The sequence below is a fragment of the Chroicocephalus ridibundus genome, chromosome 9, assembly GCF_963924245.1.
Source record: "Chroicocephalus ridibundus chromosome 9, bChrRid1.1, whole genome shotgun sequence".
In the NCBI taxonomy this organism is placed as follows: domain Eukaryota; kingdom Metazoa; phylum Chordata; class Aves; order Charadriiformes; family Laridae; genus Chroicocephalus; species Chroicocephalus ridibundus.
The window spans coordinates 21,419,219-21,445,848 of record NC_086292.1 but is presented as its reverse complement, the minus strand read 5'-3'; the positions used below and the strand labels follow the sequence as shown (position 1 = coordinate 21,445,848).

The 26,630-nt window shown below is 43.7% G+C and overlaps 1 protein-coding gene across 15 annotated transcripts in view; it reads right to left on the bottom strand.

The window, feature by feature from the left end:
• The window catches only part of MAP7D3 (MAP7 domain containing 3), a 47,335-nt gene extending 35,625 nt beyond the window's left edge, over positions 1–11,710 (bottom strand). For all 15 annotated transcript variants that reach the window (XM_063347337.1, XM_063347335.1, XM_063347338.1 and 12 more), the window contains exon 1: positions 11,575–11,710. In XM_063347337.1, coding sequence (XP_063203407.1) covers positions 11,575–11,659 — 85 coding nt within the window. In that variant the 5' untranslated portion in view covers positions 11,660–11,710. The remainder of the gene's footprint in view (positions 1–11,574) is intronic.
• Between the last annotated feature and the right edge of the window lie 14,920 nt (positions 11,711–26,630).

Here is a 26,630-nt window from a genome sequence, read left to right as displayed (position 1 = left end):
TAAAAAATGTGTCATATCTGCAAAGCAATTAGTCAGTTCATCTTAATTAATTAGTTAAGGTTGCAGAAAATTACTTGAGGTTGTATAGAACAGGAAAGCGGGTTACAGAAACAGTACAGCTTGCAAAGGACACAGAGGTGAAAAAAAGTCTAGAAATACTTAGTCAAAGATTTTGTATGTCAGGGGTTTTTTGTATGTCAGTTAAAATACTTACGTTCACTGCTTCAATGCTTCATTATTTGCACACCTTCGTGCTACACAGAAGCAATCCATTTAACTAACAGAAAGTTAGAATGAAAAGTGAACTGGGGATTTGAATAAAAGATTATTAAAGGAGAACAGCCATTGCATCGGATGCATTCCTAAGATGTGTGAGCTCCATTTCACCAAGTCTCAGGTCAACAGACAGGTTTTATGGTCAATTTATGGTCAATTTTATGGTAAATTTACGATATGAAACTGTGATTTTCAAAATCCACATTCTACTACAGTAAGAGAAACTCAACTGCATACTGTTATGCTCTGCAACCTTTAAAAAAAACACAGATTTTATTCTGCTTTAATCTTAAATTTTTTAAATATATTTAAATACTCTTTGCCTGCAATTTTTTTGCCTGCTTTTCCATAATAAATGTAGCAGTCTGCAATGCTGAGAATAATTTTCACAAAATCTAACTATCTGTGTAAAATAAGCCTAATACTTCTGTAATTAATCAGGATACTCCAGAACGGGAAACCCGTTAACAACCATTTCACTACAACCTGTGTCATGTGCGGTATTACTGGGGGATGCCTTCGTGGACATATTCAGCAAATTTCCTGAAGAAAAATTCTCTTAGAGGCAATTAAATCTCATGTCTATTCCGAGCTTCCCCTCCCACTGTAGTCACTAAAGGCTTTCACAACTATAATTTGTGATCAGCATAATGTGTGTGCTTATTTTACAGTAGTCTACCTTTAAATACTTCAGTTAAAATTAATAAAAGTAGAAGCCACACATGTGGCTAATAATAATATTTGCATTCATGCATAATAAAACAGGGTTATTTGGAACAGAAAATGGTTAGGTAATTTGGGAAGCAGTTTTACTTCTGCACCCTCATCACCATTTAGCACTATGTGTCTGGCCAAGCGTATCATGGATAAACCAAACCAACGGAAGCGCCAGGAACCGGCAGCTGGAGAAGGCACCATGCCAGAGAAAGCCAACTCTCCCTTTTCACCTTCCAGCGCTGGATCCCGCTAACCGTGCAGGTACGGTGCTGCCTCCCTCGCGCTGAGCATGCCGGTACTTCCCTTCACCGATTGGGTTTCCAATATGCCCTGAAGAGACCGGTGCCAAAAATAAAACTTTATTTCTATTTCAGTCCTCACACTGAGTTAATACCCTTGGTCCTTGCCAAGACTTTCAAAGGACCCACACAGTTGCTGTTCTTAGTAAACCTCATTAGGGACTGAAGCAGCTCTGTCCCTCTTCCCAGCAAGGTTTAAGGCTTCCATCCCATCCCCTCTCCCAGTATCTGTGACCTGGACGGGTCCTGCTCCACTCACCCTTCCCTTCCCCAACCAGAGAGGAGAGCAGAACATGCTGACTTTCACAGCAATCCTGCTCCTTATGATTTAATGACTCACCATGCAAAGCAAACAAACAAAAACATCCCAGACTAAGCCTTTGAAACAAAAGTTAAGTCTCCTGAATGTTAAGCGTTGTTATGAATCTAAGTGGTTTCATAAAAGTTTAAAGCAGGTAACAAGAAGCCAATAAGCAATTCATAAACCCAAAGTGGACTTCCTAGCGAATTATCTGATTTTAGAGCAAACTGTGTCAAATCTGCAAGATGCCATTTTTGTCTTGCTCAACTTGCAGCTACTGTTTGTCTAGCAGATAGTAATCCTTTTCAGTAGCGCTGGTCAGATACTTTTTCTTGTAATAATTTTTGTCCAGGCTTTCAGGAAAGATGAGGGAAGTCAGCATTCAAGGTTGAGATTTCTGCACAGTGTCTTTTAAGCTGATTTCCACTCACTAATTAACACAGGTTAAGACAAACGGATGCAAGATCATGTATTAGATGCTTTAAAAAAAATCAGGTATTGGTTTTACACCATTACTCCTTGTTTAAAGGACACCAGAAGGAGGATGCACTCTCACACAAACAAGTGGACAACACAGAAAGCTTCTCATGACGAACAGAAAAGCCCTCTCTGTATGTGTTCCTCTTTTCCCTACTTTCCTCCTTCTTTCTGTCGTTCCCGGTTGATCCTCACGTCCCATCTTTGGGCTGCACGGACTGACAGGCTCCACAACCAAACACTTGAGCCTCCCAGTAGGCACCTTCTGACAGACCAGCTGGAAAGCAGATGGTTATCCTGTTTTGTCTGGGCAGTCACCAGATGGGAAGCACACAGATCTCCAGAAAGCAGTGGACGCTGTCACTCGGCTCCAGCAGGCCAGAAGAGCTTCCTGTCATTTTATCCTTATTCCAGACTCTACTCACAACACTTCCATTCCATATTTACTCCCCTATTTCGTTACTTTTAGGTGCCTTCCTCCCCTTAAGCCCATTTCTGCAGTTAATTCTATACAACAATCTGGTTTTCTTCCCAATGTTCAAGGCAGTTTAGGATGATTTCTTCAGCGAGCATCAATCCCACTGGAAAACTCCTGACACAAGCATTCCTTTGTAGTATATGAATTAGCAGCTCCACAAGTAAGTATTTGAGACATATTTGCAAGAATGTAAGTTTTTTACTTATCCTTAAACATCCACACTCAGCTTAAGAGCTGGAAACATTAAAAAAAAAATACTAAATCATTAACAAAATACTACTTATTTCTTATAAGGAAACCTACATAGATATGGCTGAAGCAATCTCAAGACACATTACCGTATTCGTTCAGCCTAGGGCATGATCAGAGGCGCACCAGGAAGGTTGCTAGTTAATTTGTGGGTTGATCTCTGTTTTTCCCTAGGGGAAGCACATCATCTAAACCAAACTTGAATGTAATGCAAGCACAGAGCAAGGAATCAAAATTTGTCCTTAAGCGAACTGTCAGCCATCTCCAAAACCTTTCCACAGAGATGTTGTACTATTGTCCGACAGCCGCATCAGGTGCGTACCACCCTCAGTCCAAGCACTATGGCGTCTTACTGATTCCTGCTGTCACTTGTATTCTCTTATTTCAACCTTGCTCACACTGCTCAGCCAAGAGTTAGACTTCTCTCTACTGAATGGGAACAACGCTTAAAGAGGACAAAGAGATGTCACCAACTCCTGCCGAAGCCATCACAAGGCTGGGAAGAAGCACTGCCTGTTCTGTGTACACAGGGCTGACAAGGTAAATCCACTCCCTTCTCTGGAAAAGACAGCTGGCTTCACAATTTGGGGTTCTTCATTAGTAAGGTATGTTACTAATCACCCCTTGAAAGAAATAAAACCGAACCATGGCAGACATTCTATTTTCCATTCACTCATTGACTTTTTGCTGCCTTCACTTTCCCCTTTGCGACTCTTCTTGCTCACGGTTCTCCCTCACCTTCCCAAAGGGACTAGAAAAGGCTTTGCATTCTGCATGATCCACTTGTCACCCCCCCTTTTTTTTCTTTTTTTAAAAGAACAAAATCTTTCACCAATCTCCTTTGATACAATACCACGATTTGTACAAAAAGGCCCTCCAAAGAGGACACTTCTCCAATTCACAAATTCCCAACTTGCTTATTCCCAACTTGCAGATTATTTCACTGCTCTACCTGGCATTAGTTATTAATCTGTTTATTGCATTGTGCTTACCAAGCTTATCTGCACAATGACCTCTCTTTAGAGCCGATGCTTCCTACACAAAGGGTACAGACACCTTATAGTCCCAATTGTGTTCTTTAGCAAAAAGCCATGCAGTGCTCTTGTTTCTTTGCTGTCTAGAAGCTTAGTAAGACACAGCCACAGGGAAGCCAGAGGTTTGGAAAGGCTGGAACGCTCATTATGCTTCGCAGTGAAAGAGCAAGGCACTAAGGTATTTGTGCTCTCCGTAAAATTCTCCACCAGAATACATTAAGGCTGCATTTTAGACGTAAAGAGAATATTTCTGCACAAAGTTTCTGTGGGTTGGCAACTACAAACTCTTCTCACCAACAGCAAAACAAACAGAAACTGCTTTCATCCACCTTGAGTGATTTCTTTTAAAGATACATTAGACACTCACTGTAATGCCGATGCAATAAACTATGACTAGAAGTCCTTTGTGAACCTTCCCAAGTGTAACAGAAATCAGTATTTACCTGTCTCTGCATAGTGGAAATTCCAAAATAGCCTAATACACTGGACTAAAATGAAAGCAGTTTATGTAATAAATATGCCCTTACATCATTTCAAGTGGATTCACTGTGAAATGTAGTAGCTATGTGACATTGTGACGTAACTTAAATGCTTATATATAAAGATTTACATATTTTTTTATATTATATATATAAAGATATATATTATATATAAAGATTTTACAGATTAAACGCTCCAAACCTGACAGAATTAGACACAGGTTTTACAGCTACAGGATGAAAAAGGTCAAGTTGTGGAGTTTCAAACACGGAGTAGAAGACTATTACTAGCCACTTCGCTGTACAGATAGATCATTTTCTTTCTTTACTAACACTTTTCCAGTGCTTCAGGCTCCTGGAGTAGATTAGAAAAAAATTAATGTTTTTTTGGTCACTCGCATTGGTCTGGCTTAACAGATGTCAGAGCAGTCCTGCTTTTAACCTGCACTGATCAGTTTAGTTCCCACCAAAGTTTCAGCTGAAGTGTCATCAAAAGCCAGACAGCCAGAGATCAGCTAGTTCTGCTTTACTCCTCCAGCTCTGGCCTTAAACTGACTTCTGTTCACGCTCCTGCAGTGTCACGGAAAAAAGTAACTTCAAGACAAACCTCTGCTCTCTCCTCCTCTTTCACATCTGCTTTCCGCATTGTATTATTTCTTTCTTTTATATTGTACTGTCCCTAACGCTGGAAATCAGCTAACTTCTACCCGCCACTTCCCCCTTTCCTGAGCAGTCTGCTTTCTTTTGCTCGCTCCAAGCATGTTCTTGTAAATGCTTTTGTCCTCTTGTTTGCAGGCTGGCTATTGTTTAGTACACCCAGCCCAAACAATGCCAGCAAAGAACACAGCCTAGCACTACAAGTCACAACTAACTTGAGACAAACCCTGTGAAAACACCATTTTGAGCTTTCTTTAGATGGAAGGATAATAGCTCCTTTACATGGTAGCAGTGAAACCTACTGCTTTTGCCTTTACACTTGATGAATTTCTTATGGCAACTTCAGAGCTCATTCAAACACTGTCTCTGCTTCAGAAGAAGAAGGACTGTACTGGCATTTACCCCCAAGAGACCAGACTCAAATCAAATCACTCAATACAGTCATGTACCAGAACAATCTAAGACACTAACAGCTCTTAAAGCAGCAAACCCACTGGTTAAAGCAGGACACAGTGGTACAAAACGTAAAATGAATTAAACTGCAAGTTTTCTTAAAACTCTATGCTTAACCTAACTAATTAATGCTCTGAGGCATTCCACTACAAGTAATATAAGACCACAGCAAAGCAATCACGAACCAGTCTCTACCCCAAAGAGCTTAAAGAATGGGTGAATGAAAAATGACAAACGGATGTAAAAAACCCAAGCAGGATAAAAGGGCAAAAGAGACCAATAAAGAGATTATATTTTTGCTTAATTCATTACCTAGTGGCAGAAAGTCTTTCAGAGAAATCTGGAAGCAAGTAAGGCGACACATGCTGATCCGGTCTGGAGACAACCATCCTCAGTTTCCAAGGTCCAGAACACAAATTACATATCATTCATCAACACACTGCCACAAAATTATGCTCCTTTAAGAAATTCTCTTGGAAAAACTAAGCAGAGGCTAAACTTTCAAATGAATAACTGTGTTCCATTAAATTATGTTCTTTAAATATAAAGATCTCTACAGGATTTCTATGTTCTTGTAGCCAATCCCTCTCAGACTTGAGGGGGAGAATTTTAACACTTGGAAGCTTTAAAACACTTGCCCAGAGAAGGTGATTCACAGGCCACTACAGTATCTTTGCTCCCTCCCAAGATTCAGGTCAGTGCATTTAAACAGTAGAGGGTGTCCGTAAATTAAGAACCAGTTAAGCACTCATAAAACAGTATTTTAAGAGTTCCCTGTGAATTATGAAGACAAAAAACACTATGAGGAAAGACAGAGGTATTCTGACCACAGCTAGCAGTAACTGTTGTCTTCAAAGGCAACTTCAGTTGTGGATCCTTCGCCTAGAAAGCAGAAGTTCAAAACTTAAAAAAAAAAAAAAAATAATTTAGAAGTAAATAAATGTCAAGCAACCTGGACAGCCTTCCTGAAAAGCAAACGCTTGTGTCCACTGAAGTAGACTGAACACCACAGGCACATGGGGTGGATGGCTGCGGCACAACGCAGGGCAGCTGAGGCTTCTCTTGCAAACAAAACCACATCATTCCTTGTGAACATTTGATTTTTCTTCCATGAATCCCACACTCCAAACAAGTTAATCACCAGCATCTAGAACAGTTCTAATTATTGGAGAGGCATGTGCGAACCCATCGAAAGCATATCATCAATTAAGAATTACCTGGTTGTAAGCCACGTAATTGGAAGCTAAACGGTGCTAATTTATTTGTGGTAGATCAGGAATTTGAAGTCCCTAGTTTGTTTTTAAAATATTACAAGTCATCTGATAAGTCATATTCAGAGAAGTCATTAAAATTGCATGCTCAGAATTTCATTTGTCAGGGTCACAAGGTTCACAAGAGGACTACAAGCGCCTCCAGTTATTTAATCAAGTTTAGAGACAGACAGCAGCATTTGATACCCCTACAATTATGACTAACCCAGAGTATTTGTCCCATTTATCTCATAGGAACCCAGTGCTTTTCTTAATTGCTATCTGTTTTATTTTTGGTCACATTTTACAGCTATGCCCAGTTAGGGATGGCACAAGCCACAGCATCTCCGGGCTCTCACCATTAGAGTTATGATCCTTGCAAGTCATTATTTGTTTAATACTTCCATCTGAATTGAAGCATGGAATCCAAATCTATCGTCTGTAATTTTAACACATGAAGAAACATGTAGAGAATGGAACATTCTGTATGGGAAACTTCCAAAAATACGCTGTATATGCACATGGTTTGGAGATTTCTTTTTTGCTTTACAGCAAGGTAGATATCTTTCCTGAATGGATCTGGAGAAATCTCAAGAATTTGAAGTTTTAAACTAGAATAAAACTTTTTTTTTTTTATAAACCATTTACAACTAGAAGTAATCTTCAAAATGCTAAGCACATTGCATACATCTCTATGAATCAGCATGACATTATCCCTACTCTGTACTACTGCATTTCCGTGAACAAGAAGAAAACGAAGTTAAAGCCCATAACCACTACAATTACATTAAGTTCTCAGCCTGACTTGGGAATGTTCTCTCTCACCCCTGGGATCTACGTGAAATCCAATTTATGTGCAGTTCTTTGCATTTATCACCTGGGCACTCTGTAAAGCAGCATAACTACTACTTCCATGCAGGGAAAAAAGACGAAGCACAGAAAAACCTTAAAGACTTTCTCCAAAGTCATTACGAGTTTGACCAAACAAGAAACTGAAGCCAGGCCTAGTGAACAGCAGCTGAATGCCCTGGTCACTGTGCCACCTTGCTCCGCAGATGGCACATGTACAAGTCATTGGTACAAACACCACGAAGTAAAACAACAACCGAATGCTGAGGATGCTTTTGCTGTAGCAGCCCCATGCTATCAGAAACCTGGCAAAGGAATAGTTTCCTTGTCCTGCAACTTCCCAGACAAGTTTTGAAGCCCACCTCTACTCACAACTACTGTGTAAAACCCAAAGGCTTTTAAGGATCCAAATTCAAAAGTAAATTCTTTCTCTCTTCCAGCAAGCAGCTCTGATGCAGAGGTCAATTCATCAGTTTTCAACTGACAGATGCTTCTGGATCCCAAAGCATTTTCTCTAGAGCGCTCTCACCAGTTTCTCTTGTGGGACTTTGTCACCAAGACTCTGCCAAGGAGGTCACCAGTACTTCCATGGGTGTTGGTACAAACTTGTTCGTAAGTTACGTTTTATAACTATTACCTAGAGACCAGACAATTCTGTGTGTGTTCCCGACTACTCGCTTGAGCAATGAAGTTTCACTATGAGTTATCCATCCAGCCTTCTTTTCATGCCAATTCTATATATGTGCATTTGGTAAAGAAGTCGCAAGGAAATGTGCTCCAGGCAAGACAGACAAAGCCAGACAGTGTCACTTACACAGGGAGAAACAACTGATTAGACGGAATGAAGCTGTTATTTTATTAGACGACTTCCAACCAAACTGGGCTTGGCCATGCAGGTCATGAGAATTATGCCTGCAGCTAGATTTGTTGAAAAAGGCACTTAATTTTTGTCCCGTGTCCTGAGACACCTTTCCTAAAGATCATCTAGATCTTGGAAAAGAAAAACATACATATAGCATTTTAATATACTGCTTTTAACAACCTTCACATCAGTGATTCAATACACTAATAGAAATCCTAGCAACAGTCAAGCCAGGCTCTGACAAAAAGCAAATACACACTCTCTACCACTGATACTAGAAAGGACAGAAGACTTTAGTACTTCAGTGAAAATGAAGCTAAAACAATAAATGTAGGCTACAACAGCTTAAATTATAAGTATTTTTATTCTGATTACCCATACTACTCAAGAAAAACCTCACTTGCTGGCTAAACCACAAGTAACTGACTATTCCCCTCTTCTCAAATCTTAACAAACTCAGCAGTGCTTATGGTATTAGAATATGAGAAAAAAATTCCTCTTCATCCCTGAAGGATGACAGCAGCAAGAACGGATGGTAAGAATGGCGTAAGAAACTGCCATTTACACACCAGCGTACAATCACAATTCATTTCTAATGTTAGGCGATGATCACGCATCACTGATAGAAATGTTAACCAGCTTCTAGTTGTAGTAGCAAATGCTGCTTTTTGTCCTTCACCTAAAGGAAATAAGATTGGACAAGAGAATAAGGGCAGAAAATTATTACAAAGGAATAGCAGAACTGACAGAGCAGGCATGATCTGGCCTGCAGAATCTTAATTACAGTTGATACTCAAAGAAAGAGAAGCACCTTTTCCTCACCTCAATACTAGCTTGAATTGGCAAGAAAAAGCTTCTCTTTAAACTTACCACATTGGTATGGAAGTTAGTAACAAGTGGCACCACACTGTGGACTCTACACTTTCAAGGCCCAAAATAATTAACAAGCACCAATCAGCCACAGACCAAACCAGCATCAAGAGGCTAGTAAAAGAGAGCGGAAGCAGGGAACGAGAACCGAGCAGTGTCTTGTAATTAGGACCCACAAAAGGAACCTGTGCAAAAGGTAACTACACAGGAGGTATATGTACACACCGCCCAGTCAGACTACCAGAAAGGGCTGTGGTTTCTCAGCAAGATGCTGTAAATTTGTATTTATTGTCTTTAAGCATGAGATTCCCAAACAGAAGTTCACTGGCAAATGACTGAAGGCGCACAGCACTATACTTGTTTTGCAGAGATGTTTGTTCTCCAGGTTGATTAAGATGGCAAAGTACATAACTGCCCACAGACCAGCAGAAACTGGGTGCAAGTATTCTACTTAGCAGGTATGTTGGAACCGAGAAGCTCTCCACGCAGCCAACCGAAGCTTAGAAAGCCAGAAAGTTATGTTCCCCTCCAAACCTGCTGAACGGTAGTGTGGGACCGAACGAGGTTCCTCCTGCTGTCTTATTTTTCTACATCTTCTCCAAACAGCTGCGGTATCAGACTCGGTTGCTGCTCACAACTTCTCCAAACAGCAGCAAATACAGTGGCAATTATCTTGCCGGTTCCACTGTTAACCACCGGATTGCAAGGATGATTTCTAAACATCATTTGCTTTCCCCAGAGAGCGAGGGAGTGCTACTGACAAGAAGGCAGGAGCAGAACTGCAGTGGCATGCATGCTCGCAGACAGTATTGCTTCAGTTCACATCAGCAATGAGTTTCTTCTAACAGGGAACTGCTAGAAACGCACTCAATGTAAATTGAAGTTCAGATTCTGGTTCAATGACTTCTGCCCCCTCAGGAAAAAAAAAATAATCAAGGTCTAGCCTTTCCAGGATCCAGTGAGGGGTTTTGGTTTTTGTTTTGTTTTGTTTTGTTTTTTTTTAAACAGGATGTGTATATTAGAACACGTGCATATCTAAAGGTAGATGGAGCTGCCTGGTTCAAGGAACATTTCACCTCTGGTTTCGGGACAAAATCTAGGTCACGACAGCTGTCAGCAGATGTGGGCGCCCGTTTTTAGAAAAACTTAGGAGCCACAGTATAAGTGCATCCAATACACAAAAGAAAACTCAGCAGTTCTAGCCAAGAGGATAAGGATCAAATAGACATGGTCTGTGCAGGTGAGAAGCACTATCTTTTGGCAGATCGTTATCCTTCTGGAGCACTAGACTGTCTTAATTTTGAAAGCAAAATAAAAAGTAATTAAATAATATTTCTGACACACAACACACTGAAGAAAGACTGCCAGATGAGAGTTGTGCATTCAGGACCTTGTACCAGCACTCTTCTTTATGTAATTACACAGGTACATGAAAACAATCAAACCAGAGGCTGTCAGAGTAGTTTTTGTACATAGTCCAGGTTATTTAGCTCAGATCAAACCACGAAGCCCTTTCCTTATTTTTAGTCTGCGATAAGAAAACATTTACCTTTTCTTATGTCTCGCCCACAAAGCTAACATGTGGAGATGCACCGTGAAATTATGCTCGGCACATACACCGTGCCTGCACAATACCCACTGCATAGTATGGTATTATTAAGGACCTTCAGTATAAATAGGCACATAAGCACACTCGAGGACAAAACCAAAGCAGAGTTTCCTTTAGATCTCCTAAGACGCCGGTTCAAAAAGGTAAAAAATAATTAATTAAAGTGTTATCGAGTGTTTGGTTAGGAATCAATGCCAGTGCCTGTCCCTGCCTCCTGCACGGACACACCGCTGGGACGACCCGCCTGCCAGAGCCGCCAGCCCGCCCGCGACAGCCACCAGAGCCACCAAGTTCAGCCCGCCCAGAAGCGGTGAAAACCGGGCGATTCCGTGTCACGAAGGTGTCCTGCAGCCGCCCCGGCTGCTGCCAGAGGTCCCCGGCCAGCAACGAACACCTCGGGGCGGGGTGGGGCGAGAGGAGGCTCCTCAGCCCCGCAGACTGAGGGAGCGGGGCCGGGCAGCCCCGGCGGCGGGAGGCCCCCCCCTCAGCCCGCCGCCAGCCGGACACAAAGCCCGACGGCCCCACATCCCGCTGCCCCTTCTTCTTCCCCCCACGCCCCGGGAAGGGGGCCGGGCGTCCTGCGAGGCGGAAGGCGAGGGGGGGGGGGGGGGGGGGGACGGGACACCCGGCCCTGGGCCGCCGGAACGCGGGTCCCTAGACCCCCCCCCCCCCTCCATTATTCTTCCCCCCCGCGGCCGCGCTGCCCGCTCTCACCCATCTGCTCCCGCAGCCCCTTCAAAGAGGAGGAGGAGGAGGAGGAAGAGCAGGAGGGGGGCGCCGCACCGCCACCCTCCGCCATCTTCAGCGCCGGGACGCGCGACTGCCGGCCGGACAGAAGGGGGACGCGGGAGCGCAGTGCGCAGGCTCCGCGCCGCCCGCCAGCGCCGCCGCCGGGGAGGGCAGGGCAGGGCAGGGCCGCGACGGGCCGCGCCTCGCCTCAGCGCCCGCCCGGCGCCTGACCCGGCCCCTCAGAGATCCCGCTCGAACCCGGCCCCTCGTACCGGCCGCCCGGCCCCTCACCTCACAGACCCCGCTCGGGACTTGCCACGCCGGGGTGTAGCGAACCGCCCCCACCCCGTCCCACGGGGCTGCCCCCGGCTCCGGCGGCCTGATGGGCCTCCCCTTTGCTCCATCCCGCGGTGAAGGAGCCGTTGGAAACGGCTGCTCCACGGGGCCCGGCCCGGCAGCCCAGGCCACCTCAGAGCGGTACGGGGCCTACTCGCCAACTGCCCGACAGGCCGGCCAATGGCGGTGACTTCTGCCCCCACAACTGCAAATTTACCCCCGCCATTAACGACGATGCATCACCCTCCGACGGGGAGCTCTGGCAGAGGGAGACCTCTCGGCCAGCTGTCCGGGGTAATGAGCCGTTATAAACGGTCCGGCTGTAAACTCACTTTTCCAACAAAGAGGCTCCAGCCAAGGGGAAGTGGGCTGAGCTTTCTGGCGCTTCACCAAGTTTTAGGCTCAGCTTCAGACGGGTGGGAGTTAAGAGATGGCTCAGTGGAGTCACCTTGTCACAGCACATGCAGTGTTGCCTTGAAGCAATGGAAAATGTGCATGGCTGGACAAACTTGCAAGGGTTGAGGCTGCCCGGTGCTGCGGATAATTTGCTAAGTTCGAGTGGCCCATGGTCTAAAGGTGAAGCGCATCCTGGAATTTGTCAGTCCTATGGAAGTTTAGGTTCACTGGATTCCCAAGAAACAGCCACAAATGTACAAGTTGGGTTGTACCTGCTGCATAACGAGGCGCTCGCTGGCTCGTGACAGGGTTAAGTCCTGTGTTTCAAGCACCACTGGTTTTGTACGTGTTTCCAAAAGAAGAGTGGAGTAAGGTCCTGCCAGTCAGGAAAAACATCACTCAAGCCTCGTTGAAGGAACTCCCAGGTATCATTCTGTGTTAACTTGAATTTGTCACCTGCCTACTTGGTTGTCAATGGATTGAATTTTGCTGCCTACTTGGTTATCAACGAATTCTGGAATAGTCTCTTCTCATTTTGCCTCTGGGTTTAAGCTCTGGGAAGAGTGAGAATAAAACGGCATCCGTGGCCATATTAAAGGGTAGTTTCTTAGGGCCTTGTGCAGAAAACTCCCCTTGAAGTCATAAATGGAAAGTTTACCTGTCAGAGGTTTGCCATAAATGGGAAGAATGCAGAAAAAGTAGCAGTGAGATCACGTAGTGTTTCAAGAGAATAAAAAGGAACCTTACAAAAATTCAGAGCAGAGCTCTATGTTAGAATATTCAGACCACAGACTTGCCCTGTTCTTTGTTTCTTGTTTGTTATGTTGGCTTTCCCCGCTTTAGCATGTGTGTACAGAGAATCCTTTGTCGGTTGTTTCCTCTCAGTGTTAATAGAATGGCAATTATTATTATTTAAAACAAAAGGTCAGATAAAGGGGAAAAAACCCCAAATATTCTGTGCCAAATTTCCCAAGTTTGTGTTTATAATATGTACTAATAATACCTTGCCACTTAGCAGTCTCAGTGTGCTTTGTACACATGCTGAAATTAAATTTCGCCATTCCACAGAGAGACATCGAGATGTTATCCACATTTTACAGATGAGAAAACTGAGTCACTGAAATCAAAGTCTCTAGGTATGTCATGAACAAAGCAGCTCAGCAAAAAAAACCCAGCCCAGATTTCTTGACTCCTTGTTCTGTATCCATGTCTTTTCCCATCTTTCTTTCATCAACAACTATCAGAAAATAGCATCAAAATGGTTTATATTGATTCTCTACAGCATAAAGTACAATAGGTGTGGTACCAAAAAATGGTTAAACTACCTGATAGAACGTAATTTTTATGTTTTCGCAAGCTCCATAAGTAATGTATAGTTATGAGGCTGTACTTTCCATATCTGTAAGAATAAAGGGATGTCTTTGAATTTTGATTAGGTTACATATATTTTCCTTAGCTTACAGAATTTCTTTAACACACCGTGCAACAAAAGGAGCCGGTGTCTATTTATCCATTTTTGTTCCTGAGACAATTGACATGGGAGAAATCACTCTGCTGAAGGGAACGCTTACAAATGGAACAGGCAGCTAAAATTAATTTTCAAATGAGATGGTATTTTCTGTTCTTTCCATTTCAACAGACACATATACAAGTGGCCTCAGCGCTTGCAATTTAACCCGTCTGATATTCTGCACATGCAAAGCTTCAGAGTAGAAGGTATAAATTACAGGAAGGGAAATAAACTGACTGCTGCACACTCAGGATATTTGTGGTGGGACAGTGGAGGCTGTAAACTTAAAAGGGCCAAGCACATACAAATTCATGAGAGATAAAAGGCTTCTTGAGGTAGAAGTGGGGCATTGTCCCCTCCTGCTCTCCATACATATCCATACTGCTTGATGTGCATATCTTTTATCTTTAGGCGCACAGGAACCGAGCTGAGAAAATCCGCCCCAATGTGGAAAATGTGTTATCTTTTTCTCTGGTGAGCAGTTTAGGAATGTTTGAGCTAATGTTTCAGCAACTGTAACTGTAACTCCCAACTTCTTTCCTGTTTAACCTTGTTTCTCAGATTTTTAGTTCAGTCATGCAATTACTGCTTATGCATTTTTAGTGGAACTTCATTAAAATCTTGACCTTGCTTGGCTTCAGCAGAGCTTGCAATCATCTTTCAATTTTGCAGCATTTGCAGATTTGATTGCCGTAGCTGATTTATTCTAATCCTTTAAAGGCTGCCCTTTTTTTCCATTGTCCCCGTGGAAAAGTGAATAATTTAATTTTACAGTCATTTCTTCTGTCCTTTTAGTTTTCATGTGATAGCTTCTGACAAATCTTTCAAAAATATTTCAGGCCAAATCACTGATGGGTGCATATTGGCATTATGAGATGAAAATCAATGGAGCCCTGGCACTGCATGCAATTTGAGATTCCAGGGATTGGATATGATATTGGATATGATCCATTTCATTTTAAGAAATACCAAAATTAGTCAAAATGATAGTAGCTGCTATTAGTCAAGTAGAAGCTTGCACATGTGATGACCCAAATGCAAAATAAAAATAAAATGCTTGCTCAGAAAATGCTTGAGGCACTGGTAGATCCGGGAGGGTGTTAGAGGAAGAAGAACCCACCCATGAATCTATTTCTTACCCTGTTCTCCAAAGTATCTGGTGTTACACAGTTGTGCTTGACTGGACTTAGTCTGAAATCTGGTATAACAGTTTTTATATTCTAGTTCAAAAAACCAGCCCCCAGATTTCCTGTGAGCCTGCAGATCCTAACCGCTGTGAACACTGAAGTCTCTAATAGTAAAACGTTCATGTGCGTCCAACTTCATTTATGTCGGAGTCTCGCTGAGTAAGAGCTAAAACAAGAAACCAGGGAAATTAGATGTATCTGTATATTTATATCTGTGCATAGGATTTTGAAAAATTATGAAAAAGTATTTCAAAATGTTCTAAATGCAAAAGCACAAGGCACATATTGTGACGGATTATAGTGGGTTTCCTGTGGCGAATGTAACTGCCGTGGCCGATAGAAAGAAAATTGGTGGCATGAAAATGACTGTAGCTGTCCAACCTTCTTTCCAAATGGGCTTTAACTGCACATTCTTCTTCATTACTGCCCTGCTGGGACAAGTACCTGCAACAATCTGTGTTGCTAATACCTCTGTACTCTAAGGACCTCGTTTCTCAGTCTTGGCTCAAGTTGACTTGTATTTATCCGGGTGAATAATCCCTTAGATGTAAAGTTATCAGCCAATATTGCTTCATATAGAGATACAGAATCAAACCCTTAGTTTGTCCTTGGCCCGGTATGTTTATTAGTTACCTGGATGACAGAATGGATAAGCACTGCTGATATGGTAGAGGACAAGCTTAGAATTCAAGATTATCTTGAAAGTTAGAATTACAGTCCAGAAGAAAATGAGGAGAAATACGTACTGATGCAAGATAGAACATTTAGAGAGGAATAATTAATTGCAGAACGACAAGGTAGAGAACAGCTTGCTAAATAGCAGATAGAGCAGAAAATAATCTGGACTGTCACAAGCTAGGCATGAGTCAACAGAGCCATGGTATTGTGAAAAGGGAAGCGCCTGCCTGCGAGCACGGACAGAAAGGGTCACCTCCTGGACACAGAGTGGTCCTCCGCGCAGCTCAGCAATGGGAAGACATTGCAGGACTACTCTTGTGGAAATATACAATTGGAGAAGATCTGGAGGAAGTCAACAAAAACAATGGAAGATAGATGAGGAAAGTGAAAGAATTGGGATTTTTCTTTTTTTAGTCCAAAGAAGTGACAAATAGGGGTGATAATCTGCTTGCTTTGACTGAAGCAGAGAGAATAAAAGGCAATAGACTTGATTTTAATCAGGGAAGATGAATGGTTCAGTTTAAGGAAAACATTATCAGGTGTGATAGATTGCTGGGGAAGTGGTAAAGCTCCAACACAGGAGATCTGTCGCTGGATGAACCCAAAAAGGCAGGTCTGATGGGAGGGCAGGAGGAGGGACTGTGTGACCTCTTGAGGTCTTCTCCAGCTCTTGAGTTTTTGTGAGTCTAAAATTCCTGCGTGTGTGTTTGGGGAATATTGGCCAGAACAAGTATTATTCAATGCAAGGATTGCAGAATTGCCTTCTAAATTTAGATAGAGCATAATAAGCGGTGACGTAAAATAAATAAATAAATGAGTTCAAGTGAAGACACCGTGATCGTGTGTCTACCTTGGGTAGCAGAAAAGGTTTGACACTTCAGTGTGTGACACCAGTTCTGTATCTTGGGTCATCCTTTGCTGTATAATAGTTTTGTAACGACAGGACACCAATTTATACAGAAAGGAATAAATTGAGAAAGAAAGTGCACACATAATACATGTGGAAACCGGTCCACTCTTTCCCTGTCTGTAATCCTCTGCATGCCCACCACTTCTCATTTCATAGAATAACACCTGTGCGTTGCCTTAGCATACGTATTCCCTTTGAAATCCAAATTTTAATTATTACTGGGGTTAACATACCTTATCTTTTCAGCATTTATGTACCTACCTATTTATTTTATGGTTTTCCATCAGGCAGAAGGTGTCTCTGAGGTTGTCAGTTACTGTATTTAGATGTGTGTATGTGTATTTATATGTATGTGTGTGTCTGGTAGGTTGAGCACACTGAAGATAGCAAAAAATAATGGTAAATAACAGCAAGTTTAGCTCTTGGGCTAATTTTGTGAAAGTGACTGCCTAAACAGCATGTGTAAAAGCTACATCTGTTCAACTAAACTGAGATGCTCTGTGCTCACCTGCTCGCTGCATGTGTAGACACCTAATGCTCTCATCACTAGCCATTCATTTGTATTGCCACAGTGTTTAGGAGCCTGCAGTGATAGCAGCCAGAGACAGCAGTAGGCTACTCTGTGCCCCAAAGAACCTAAATGTGGTCCAGAATTTGTTGCATGATCTGTGGAGCAGCTGGCTAATTTTTTAAATAGTTTTCTTACTTGTTTCTCTCTTGTCCTGCTCTGATTTGGAGGAGTACATTTCCCAAAGAAAAAGATTAAGGGGAATTAGCTCAGTCAGTTTTCTTTAGGTACAAATCCCATCCCACTGAGTCATTGTACAAATGCTGCACGGGCTCTGCAGATCCCAGCATTTCCCTTTGCCTACAGCACAATCTGGTAATTATTACTGAATCATTTGAAATTATCCAGAATTTTGATGTGATTACTGTCAATGGCACTAAGTCATACAATATCAACAAGCTAAACACTGATATCGTAATCCTTATCACTTCTAACACCAAACAATTTAATCTTATCATCATGTGCTGATGAGATAATATATTCCAGCAGTGGCTTTTTATGAATATTGTATTGTTCCAAGCGGTGTTGAGATAGAACACCATTGTGGAGAGTTACAGTATTATGCTAACAGTGCTGCACAGCTGACTGAGAGGGCATTTTTGGGAAGACTCTTAGATGACTCCTCAAATCTGTGTAATGATCTAGAATCCTTCTGATTGATCCCTCACTAGAAGTGAGTACTTACAGGAAATTGGAGAATACAGAATAATTTTTCAGTTATCTGAGCGTGACAATATTTCTCAGTAACTCAACGCTGCTTAGATGTTTTGCTTTCTGACAGCTCAAAGGTGGCTTCTTTTGAAAGATCAGTTTCCAAAGCAGCCTCCTTGGACAGAAGGGAAGAGCAGTCATTCATGCTAATTTTATTACGTGCAGAGCTCCTTGGCAGAGCAGAGGAGAGTCCCTGAAAACTGCCTCACTGCTTTTGGAAAAAGCAAAAATAAAGAGCAGATTGTAGTGATGAGGGGGAAGGATAGACGCTTTGAAGTCTTTGCTTTCCTAAGTTGCTGTAAGATATTTGCTTGGAGTTTGGAGAGTGGCTCCGTCCGCAGTAAGAACGAGATTTGTCAGGAGCAGCTCCCATTTCCCAAGCTGCTTGTAGACCTTTTGCATCATATTGCCACCTGCTCTTCCTAGATTTCTCGGCAGGTCTTGATTTAATAGCCTCATTATATTTGCCTTGATTCCCTGTGCAACTTCAGTACAGGCAATGTGCAGCCTTTTTCCCAGCTATTCCTATGCCAAAGGAAAGGGAACCCCAGCCAAGGCAAACCCCAGCAGGGACGGTGCCACTGCCCTACTCACCGAGCGGGAGAGAAGGAACAGCAAAAACCCACCAAGCCTCAAACACCCGATAATGATTTTACTAACACACTTAATAGAGCTGGAGCTAATTTAATCCAAATTTCATCTTCCTGCAGTATTTTGGGATTTACCTACCTGAAAATCCCTCCTTTATCCCAATGCCACCTAGCTGCTGTTCCAAGCAGCTTGTACGGGGACCCTTCCCCTACACATGGGAGTGGGCACAGACAAGTTGTGTTTTAGGACGACTGTGTCCAATTTGTTTTCCTCTCTGCCAGAGGCCAAAGATGCTCGTGGTGTGAGATGGATGCTGTTAGGAATGGCACAATAAAAGACTATGTGTGTCTGGCACAGAGAGGTGCTGGCTGCAGTCACAGTGTTGAGACGCTGTAGTTCCGTTTCTTGTCGGGGAGTTACAATCTGTTAATTCTGCTGCAGAACTTGCCTCTCCCCATTGAATTAATCCAACCGTACCAAGTTCAATATGGGGTAAAAGCTGCGGGTCCTATTCAGCAGTATCAAGAAACATTTTAGCCTGTGGATTCCTTAATCAGCTTTTAAAGACCAATTTCATATTGAAATAACGCTTGGGCAAACACGGAGTAGTTCATTTTGGTAAGAAAAGTATTTAGAGGAGAGGCTTAACAGTATAGTTGTTCCTGAAACCTACGGTGTTCCTTCCTGTTTTGGCTTGGAGATTGCTGCTTTGGCAATTCCCGCTGGCTTCTTACCCGGTGTGGAAAGCCCCTGGTCTCGCAGGCTGTTCTGCCATAGACCCTACCTTGTCCTCCCATGAAACGGGCCCTCTGCTCCTGACCAGCTGAAGGAACTGAAGTGGGATTCTGCATATCGACTCGCCAGGGACAGCGGGAGGCCCCTGCCACGGTTTTAAGCTCTAACACTGTGAAGCTCCTGTATTCCAGCTCAAAAAGAGGGCAAGGAGATAAATGACTCTAGTGTTTGTTTGTTTGTTTTGCCTAAAGAAGCTTCTTTGTAAGCGTATTCCACATGAGTATTCTTCTGTCCACGTAAAATAGATCCCTTGTGTCTGAATTTAAGTCTCTGTATATTGTTACTTGTGCAATGATTTAGAAATACTTTAGAGCCATTATCTAGGAGCTTTTATGACTTCTCTCACATATTTCCTCTGCCTCCCTGCACCCACACATCCATGCACACATAGCGAGAGACGCAGGGGCAGATTCTGCTCAGGCTTCTGCTCATTTTACACAAACAAAACTCTCTTTTTACACTTTTTTTTCCTCCCTGAATTTAACCCAAAAGTCAGTTTTGGACCCATTAGACAGCTCTTAGTAAACACGAGGACCTCAGACTCTGGAAGTAGCGATAAGCAGTTAGATTTGGAGCTGAGAGCCTTAAAACACAAGCATCAGCCCATCTGTGGCTGGTTTCCCTGCCTGGTAGGGTTGGTTTGTGAAGTTGTTGTTACAGAATCACAGCAGTGCCATTTATTCTCGAAACTGTGGATTGCATTGCAGGAACAGCCATAACAAATGGCTAGCATCTGTCCTAAGCAGGTTTCATGCTTTCACGTTTGGATTCCTCTTCGGTTAAAGCCCTGAATGGTGGCATGGAGCAGGAAGAGAAAGGCCATATGTTTCTCCTTGAGCATTTTCTAACTGTCTCTCCCTCAAAAGTTAACCATGCCACGATTCCTTTGGCTTCACATTTTTATTTAATGTCAGTTTTGGGAAGCCTTCAAGATTAAAATCTAAAGAAAGCATTTTAGCTTCAGAGCAATAAAGCAAGGAGTGCTTTGCTCTTTGGGGAGATCACTGAGCACAGAGTTTTCCTAGCAGAACACAGTTTCAAAATACTGGAGCTGGAACAGAAGTAGGCTTTCCACCACAGAAAAAGGACATGTGCTCCATTTATGAAAAAGCAAATTAATTAATGAAAATTTCTTTTATAAAATTATGAGTTTTACCAGGCAGGTAACAAGATGTCCCCAGCTGGACTGTGTAAAGGTGGTATATGTGAGGCCTGTTTATAAAAACTAGGGTTTTCTAAGCCAGAGATACAAATCATGCAGATGCTAGAAGTACGCCAGTTCCACTTTGCATGCACAGCCAATCGGTTATTACACCCCCCTCTAACGTAATCAGTGATGTACTCCGCAATTAGGCCTCCTGGGTAGCTGTCTGTAATGAGCACTGCCCCAGTTCTTCGAAGCATTGTGTGTCAAATAGTAGGTAAGTGCACCATGATGAGTAAATTGATGCTGTGGGTAACGGATTCAGCAAATTGCAGGATTGTAGCCCCCCAAGAAATCCACTCCATCCAGTCTCTTACCTTCCAGCTTCGCATTTATTTACATCTTTGCAAAGGACAGCCCCATTCCTTTCTTTGAAAAGTTTAAGGGCCAAACTAGCAAGATACTTAAATATTTCTGAAATAAATACAACATGGGAATAGCATGTGGGAATCCTTTAGGAACATGTTGTGCTGATGCTGGGTGAACATATAAGTGATATTAACTCCAGGAGCACCCTTCAGAGCACCCACTAATTCTCTCCCATCCCCACACAGCTAACCATGCTCAACAGCCACCAACCAGCTCGACGCCCAGTAGCCAGACAAACAGCTTGGGTAAAGCATCGAGCACATACTCTAGGGAGCTTTTCAAGGCAAACCCTTCGGTTTTGGTGGTCTCTAACCTTCTTGCCCTGCTAACAGGGCTCTTGTTTTCTGGGAGTTCATGGCTTTCGGTATGACTGCAATTAGCACAGGTCCCAGACTTGCTAATAGAGTTTCTACTAGTTTATTTGCCGTGACTTCTGCTTTCACATTTGAAGGTTTCTGTCTCAAGTCAACACTGGTGAGCCCGAAGGGATTTGAAATCCTGTGGTAAGTGGCCTAGTATAAATTACTGTGAAGACATTGCAATAATACCCCTATGTGTATAAACTCGGCTGCGAGCGTGTTGTTGAGGTTGCATGGTTTGTCCAGCGAAGTACTAAAAAGGGAGAGAAGTTTCAAGTGTCCTGGAGATTCTCCTTTGCCTTACTGTGGTGATACAGCACCTGCTGTACCTGAGATTCCAAATTTCGAGGTATTTTAGTACTGGATCAAAGCAGGGGGCTCACACAGAGGGCTTTCGAAGCTTGCTCTGCTGTAGGAAATGATAAAGAACCTCGGTAGGTCTGAGCAGGAGGTGTTTGCTTTCCGCCAGCAATACTGGTTCTTCTTCTTAGCATGACAACAGCCTGCTCAGACTACCAGGTTTGTAGCCTTGTCTTTTCTCGGGGGATTCCTGGGGGCATGATTTTCAGCCCGCCTGCACCCCACTGACTCCTGGCGGTGTCAGGGCGGTGTAACTGGTGTGAAAAGAAGTTGTGACAAATCCTGCGATGGTATCATTCAGCTGTGCAACCCCTGCTGGCTGGTGGGTGGAAGAGTGGATGGGGGTGGGGGGTTTCCATATGAAGTTTCCATTTAAATGCTGACGTTTGCCAGTTATTACTGTACAGTGGCATCTGATTTAGCTCAATTATTCTGCTGTTCCACACCTGGAAAAATAACTATTGTAGTTCAGACCTCAGGGTAATAAGTGTTGGCTGCTACTTACTTTTCAGTGGTAGTTCCTTATCTGCTTAGAGGCGATGCCATGAACCTCAATTAGTTAGTGGTTATACAGTGCTTTGAAATTATAAGACGCTATCTACTTTTTAAGTATTATAATATTTCTATAACATATTGTAACAAGTACATGCCTCAGTACAAAGCAGCACACTCGGCTGTAGGCCAGAAATGCTTCCTCAGTGAAATAATCTGGGATTTTTTGTCCCTATAACATAAGGAAATGAAGGAAAATCTTCACCAGTTCTAAATGTACAGTGTACGTACCTTGTGAGCATGGTTATCCCAGCTAAGAAAATAAAGCACAGCACAACTAGCTGCCAAATGTGGGTGCAGAGCAGAACCTCCCTGCAATCCAGCCAGAGAGCAGAGTGCTTGGTTGAGTGGGAGCAGAGGAGGACGGGACAGGTATAGCATCTTCTATTTCCAATTATTTCCTTCCATGTCCAGCCCAGGAGCTCACGGTTGCTCTGAGCATGACTGCGCAGAGCTATAGACGGGTTCGTTTATTTTGAAACACGGGAGTCAAGGATGAATCCGACTTCCTCATTTTGCTCTTCAGCCAGTGCTGCCAGTGGTTAATAAAACGTGTTGCTAAATTAATAAGTCATAACGTTTTTGGGCTCGGGCCACTAAGCTGTCTCTCCCCGTTTCGCACGTGAGTATGGGAGATATGTTAGCCTGGGGATAGAGTAACAGCTCCAAAAGGCTGCAGTGAAATGCAATCTGGTTCTGACACAATGCAGCCGGCTGGGCCATCTGTGTGAAGGAGCACCCAAAAAGGGAACTGGCAGAGGCCGATAATCCCCAACTGAGCCTCGAAAACTCAAAGCACCCGGCCTAGCTGGGAGGCAGCTCGCGATTTGCAAATTTGAGAGAGTTGTGGCTGTGGCACTGAAGTTTTATAGTGATGGCAAGTGGTTAGGAATGAGGACATTTAGTTTATATTTCTCAACCAGGTCCACTTTTAGTCCTGGGTCTTTCCCTGGCGCACCAAACCAGCGTGGGCGTGTGGGTCAGCCAGAGCTGGCATGGAGCAGGGTGCTCTGGTGTGGTGGAAAGGGTGCCCTGGCCGTGCAGTACCAGCCCTTCCCTGTCTCGGCGGGATTAAATCGGCAGAAAACTGGCCCCTGTGGAAGGGGTCTGGGGTCACAGCCTCCCACAGCAGCTTGGGCAAGGCCGGGTGGAGGGTGCGAGGCGTGGGTAGGACTGCAGGGATAGGGATGGGGGCTGGATAGTGACCCCCCTCCCTGGGTGCAGCAAGCTGGTGGCTGGCCTCAGCTGTAATCCCACACTCCTGCCACTGGCTTCTCTCCAGTCTTCCCCCAGCCGGGGCTATCTATGCCTCACACCTCGGTTCCCACCACAGTCCCAGGGACAGCAAGGATTGATGGGTGAACCACCGACCAGCTGGAGAGAACCCAGGGTCTGCAGATGAGCAGGATATTTGGCTGCAAGAGAAATATCTGCAAGATATTTCACTGCAAGAGGCTCTGCACAGTGCAGCACAACAGTCTTGCTTCTAAATGTCTATATAATGTGGCTTCTCTACCTCTATTTCTGTGCCTTTTATTGCACAGGGGGAAGGCTGCCGAGTTTCATCTTTCCTCCCTCTGTGCCCTTCATTCCTCTCCTTGGCTAATGTAAATGTGATGTTTTGAACCCCTTCACTCTGGATGGAGAAGCTGTGGCAACATGAGACTTGTCCACCAGCCGACTGACGCATCCCAGCTGTGCCTGGCTGTGGTGTTCATCGGTCAAGGAATACTTCTCATGGAGATCAGCTCACAGGAGCGGAGCAGAGGAACAGGGGCCTGAAACTAAGAAAAAATTAAGATTTTGAAAAATTAAATGAGGCTTATGAGGTTGTGAAAAAAATAATCCTGCAGATAGGAGTGGAGACTGGCGCAGAACAGAGAGATGGGACTCAGAGCTGGTGGAAGAAGTGCTGCATCACCACCGTGAGATGTAGCTTATGTCACCACCATCTAGGGATGAGGATCAAAACAGACCTCATTGCTTTGTCTACGCACCATTCTAGTATATAGGTTGTGATATGGGAAGGGTTGGTAGATATTCAAACTAGCTTTAAAAGAACAAATATGTCTCACAACTAAATGCTTGGTGCCACCTGCAGAACTAAAGAGAGAACTACTCATGCCTGTTGGCTGCTTTTCTGACGAACACCTCATTTCCAGAGAGAAGTGGTACCAGCACAAAGCTGCATTCTGCATTCACATTTCATCCCGCTTCCATGGGACAATTTGCCTTAAAAGCCTTTGACGCAGTGCAGTCCTTAAGAAACCATTCACTTGAACACACTGCACTATTTAACGCAAGAAATGAAATAAGGTGCGTGCCTGCGTGGAGTGACTAAATGTAGGATACAGCACAGAAGGATGCTACGTAGCATCTGATCTAGAATTTATCTCCAGCAGGCTGGGGCAGAACAGAATAAATCAGGAATTATGAATGCTTCATGTGTGGCGGAGGGTGCATCAACTGCAGACTTGGTTAAAGCTGGTGTTCACTTACCACTGTGCTCTTGGAAACTGAATAGAAAAACTAATTACCACCTATTTCTGTAATGACAGCTAAAGGGTGATGTTTCTCTTTGGTTTCCCAGCCAAAGCAATGGGCTGCATGTCAAAGCTTGTTCTTCCAGAGGTAAAGGCTAGAGGATTTGAGGCAAGCTGGATGGTTTGTGTGTCAGTGAGAAAAGGAGTCATCTAATGGCCTCCTGAAATAACAGAAGGACAGGCTGCCTTGGGCATAGGCCATGCTGATGACCCTGATTGGAAACTGGGAATAGGAGAAGCCCTGCTTGGTTTTCTTCTTCTGTGCCCAATGAAGCAAGGCTCAGTATTGTAAATACTGAGTAAATCTGACTCTTGTTTTCAGACCGTCTTCCCAATGGGACCAATCCAGTGAGATCCTGGTTATTACCTGCTATAAATCAGCTGAACATACACACTTCTGACTCGAGCAGAGTCCCCTCCCCTTCAATTATCCCTCCTTCTCATGTACAAACATTAAAGCAAAATTCAATTGGAAGTGAGCCAGGAGAGGGCAATTAAAAGCTATCTCTGGCTCCCAAACGCCCCAAGCAGAGCAGATGGAACATTCTGAGGGGCTGCAAAGGTACATCCCTTCGGCGGAGTTCACGCTCAGGTTTAGATTTAAGGATCTCCTGGGCTTAGGAGTTCTAGAACCAGTTTTGGCTCATTTCTGCCCAGGCTGAATGAAGTGCTCCTGGCAGAGATGCTTCCTTCACCATCCCCTAGGACGGGTCAGACCCAGGAGCGGCGGACGCTGGGATCCTGCCGCCATGGGTGGCATTCGCAGAAATATCACCAGCTGCCGGTCGTGACTTTTCTGGTTTCAGAAAGGACATTTGACTGGTTGTGCAGGGAAGTCTCGGGTTTAAGCCTTACTCTCCACGGCCTGAGCAAGGCTCTTGCCCCGAAAGGGGACAGGGGACAGGACAGGTACGTCATCTGCCGTACATACGTGCAGTGTGAGCATAGGGCACCCAGCACGCTGACACGTCTGTGGTAAACAGAATCGCACTGAAAAAATAATGGCTATTTTCAGTTTTCTTCAAGCAATGCTATTGCAGCTGGTGCAGCTGAAACTCCTTCTTTACCTAAAAGCAGGACTAATTTTTTTGATGAAATCATCTTGATTGGCACAGCACAGCTTGTTCCACAGAGTCGTTAAAGGGTTTGGGCTTTCATGTATTAGAATGTTGGTGTCTCTTTACAGCAAAAAATTATCTCTGTATTAGGACAGTTCTAGGTGATAAGTATTGAAAACTCATGTAGAAGAGGGCATCGAAGAACAGTATGTCCTCCAGGCATCTGCTGAAAATACAAAGGTGGCAAAAACTTTCATCCCTTAAGTCTGCTTGTCCTACTCTGGTGAGATTGTTAATGGCAATATTATTTCAGAAGTATTTCAAAACATAAATATGAGTTATGTTGAAGAAGTTTACATGTTCATCAAGATTTATTTTTTTTTAGGACTACTAAAACACATCCTTTCTCTTGCCTCAAGACTTAACAGTAATTATACAACTGAAAATGGAATGATTCTGAGAAAGGGTTTGAGAGGATCTTTGGGGTGTTAGTATTGATTTTACAAACACACAGAGCGATCCTGTTGCTATTTTTAACGGCCTGCCTCAGCTAAAAAAGGAAAAATATCAGAAGATGTAGAAAATGCAAAGAGGAAGTACTGCAGAGTGAGCCCAGGGGATTGCTCAGAGAGGAAATGAGTCAGGCAGTTGCTAAGTAAAGGCAGTTGCCTATTTACAGAGGAATTAAAAGAGTTAAAGGGGTGTCTTATGAAATTCCTAATCAAAATTTTCTGAGCAGAGTGCAGATGGCATGAGGATGCACTTAGAATAAATGCCTCTGGATCAAACCACTGGATTGCCTGAGGTTTGCCCTGTGCTGGCAGAGCTAAAACAGACACTCAGCCACAGTCACGGACAGGAGTCGGAAGCCACAGGACAAACCCATGGCTACCCTCGGCAAACAGTGGCGATGT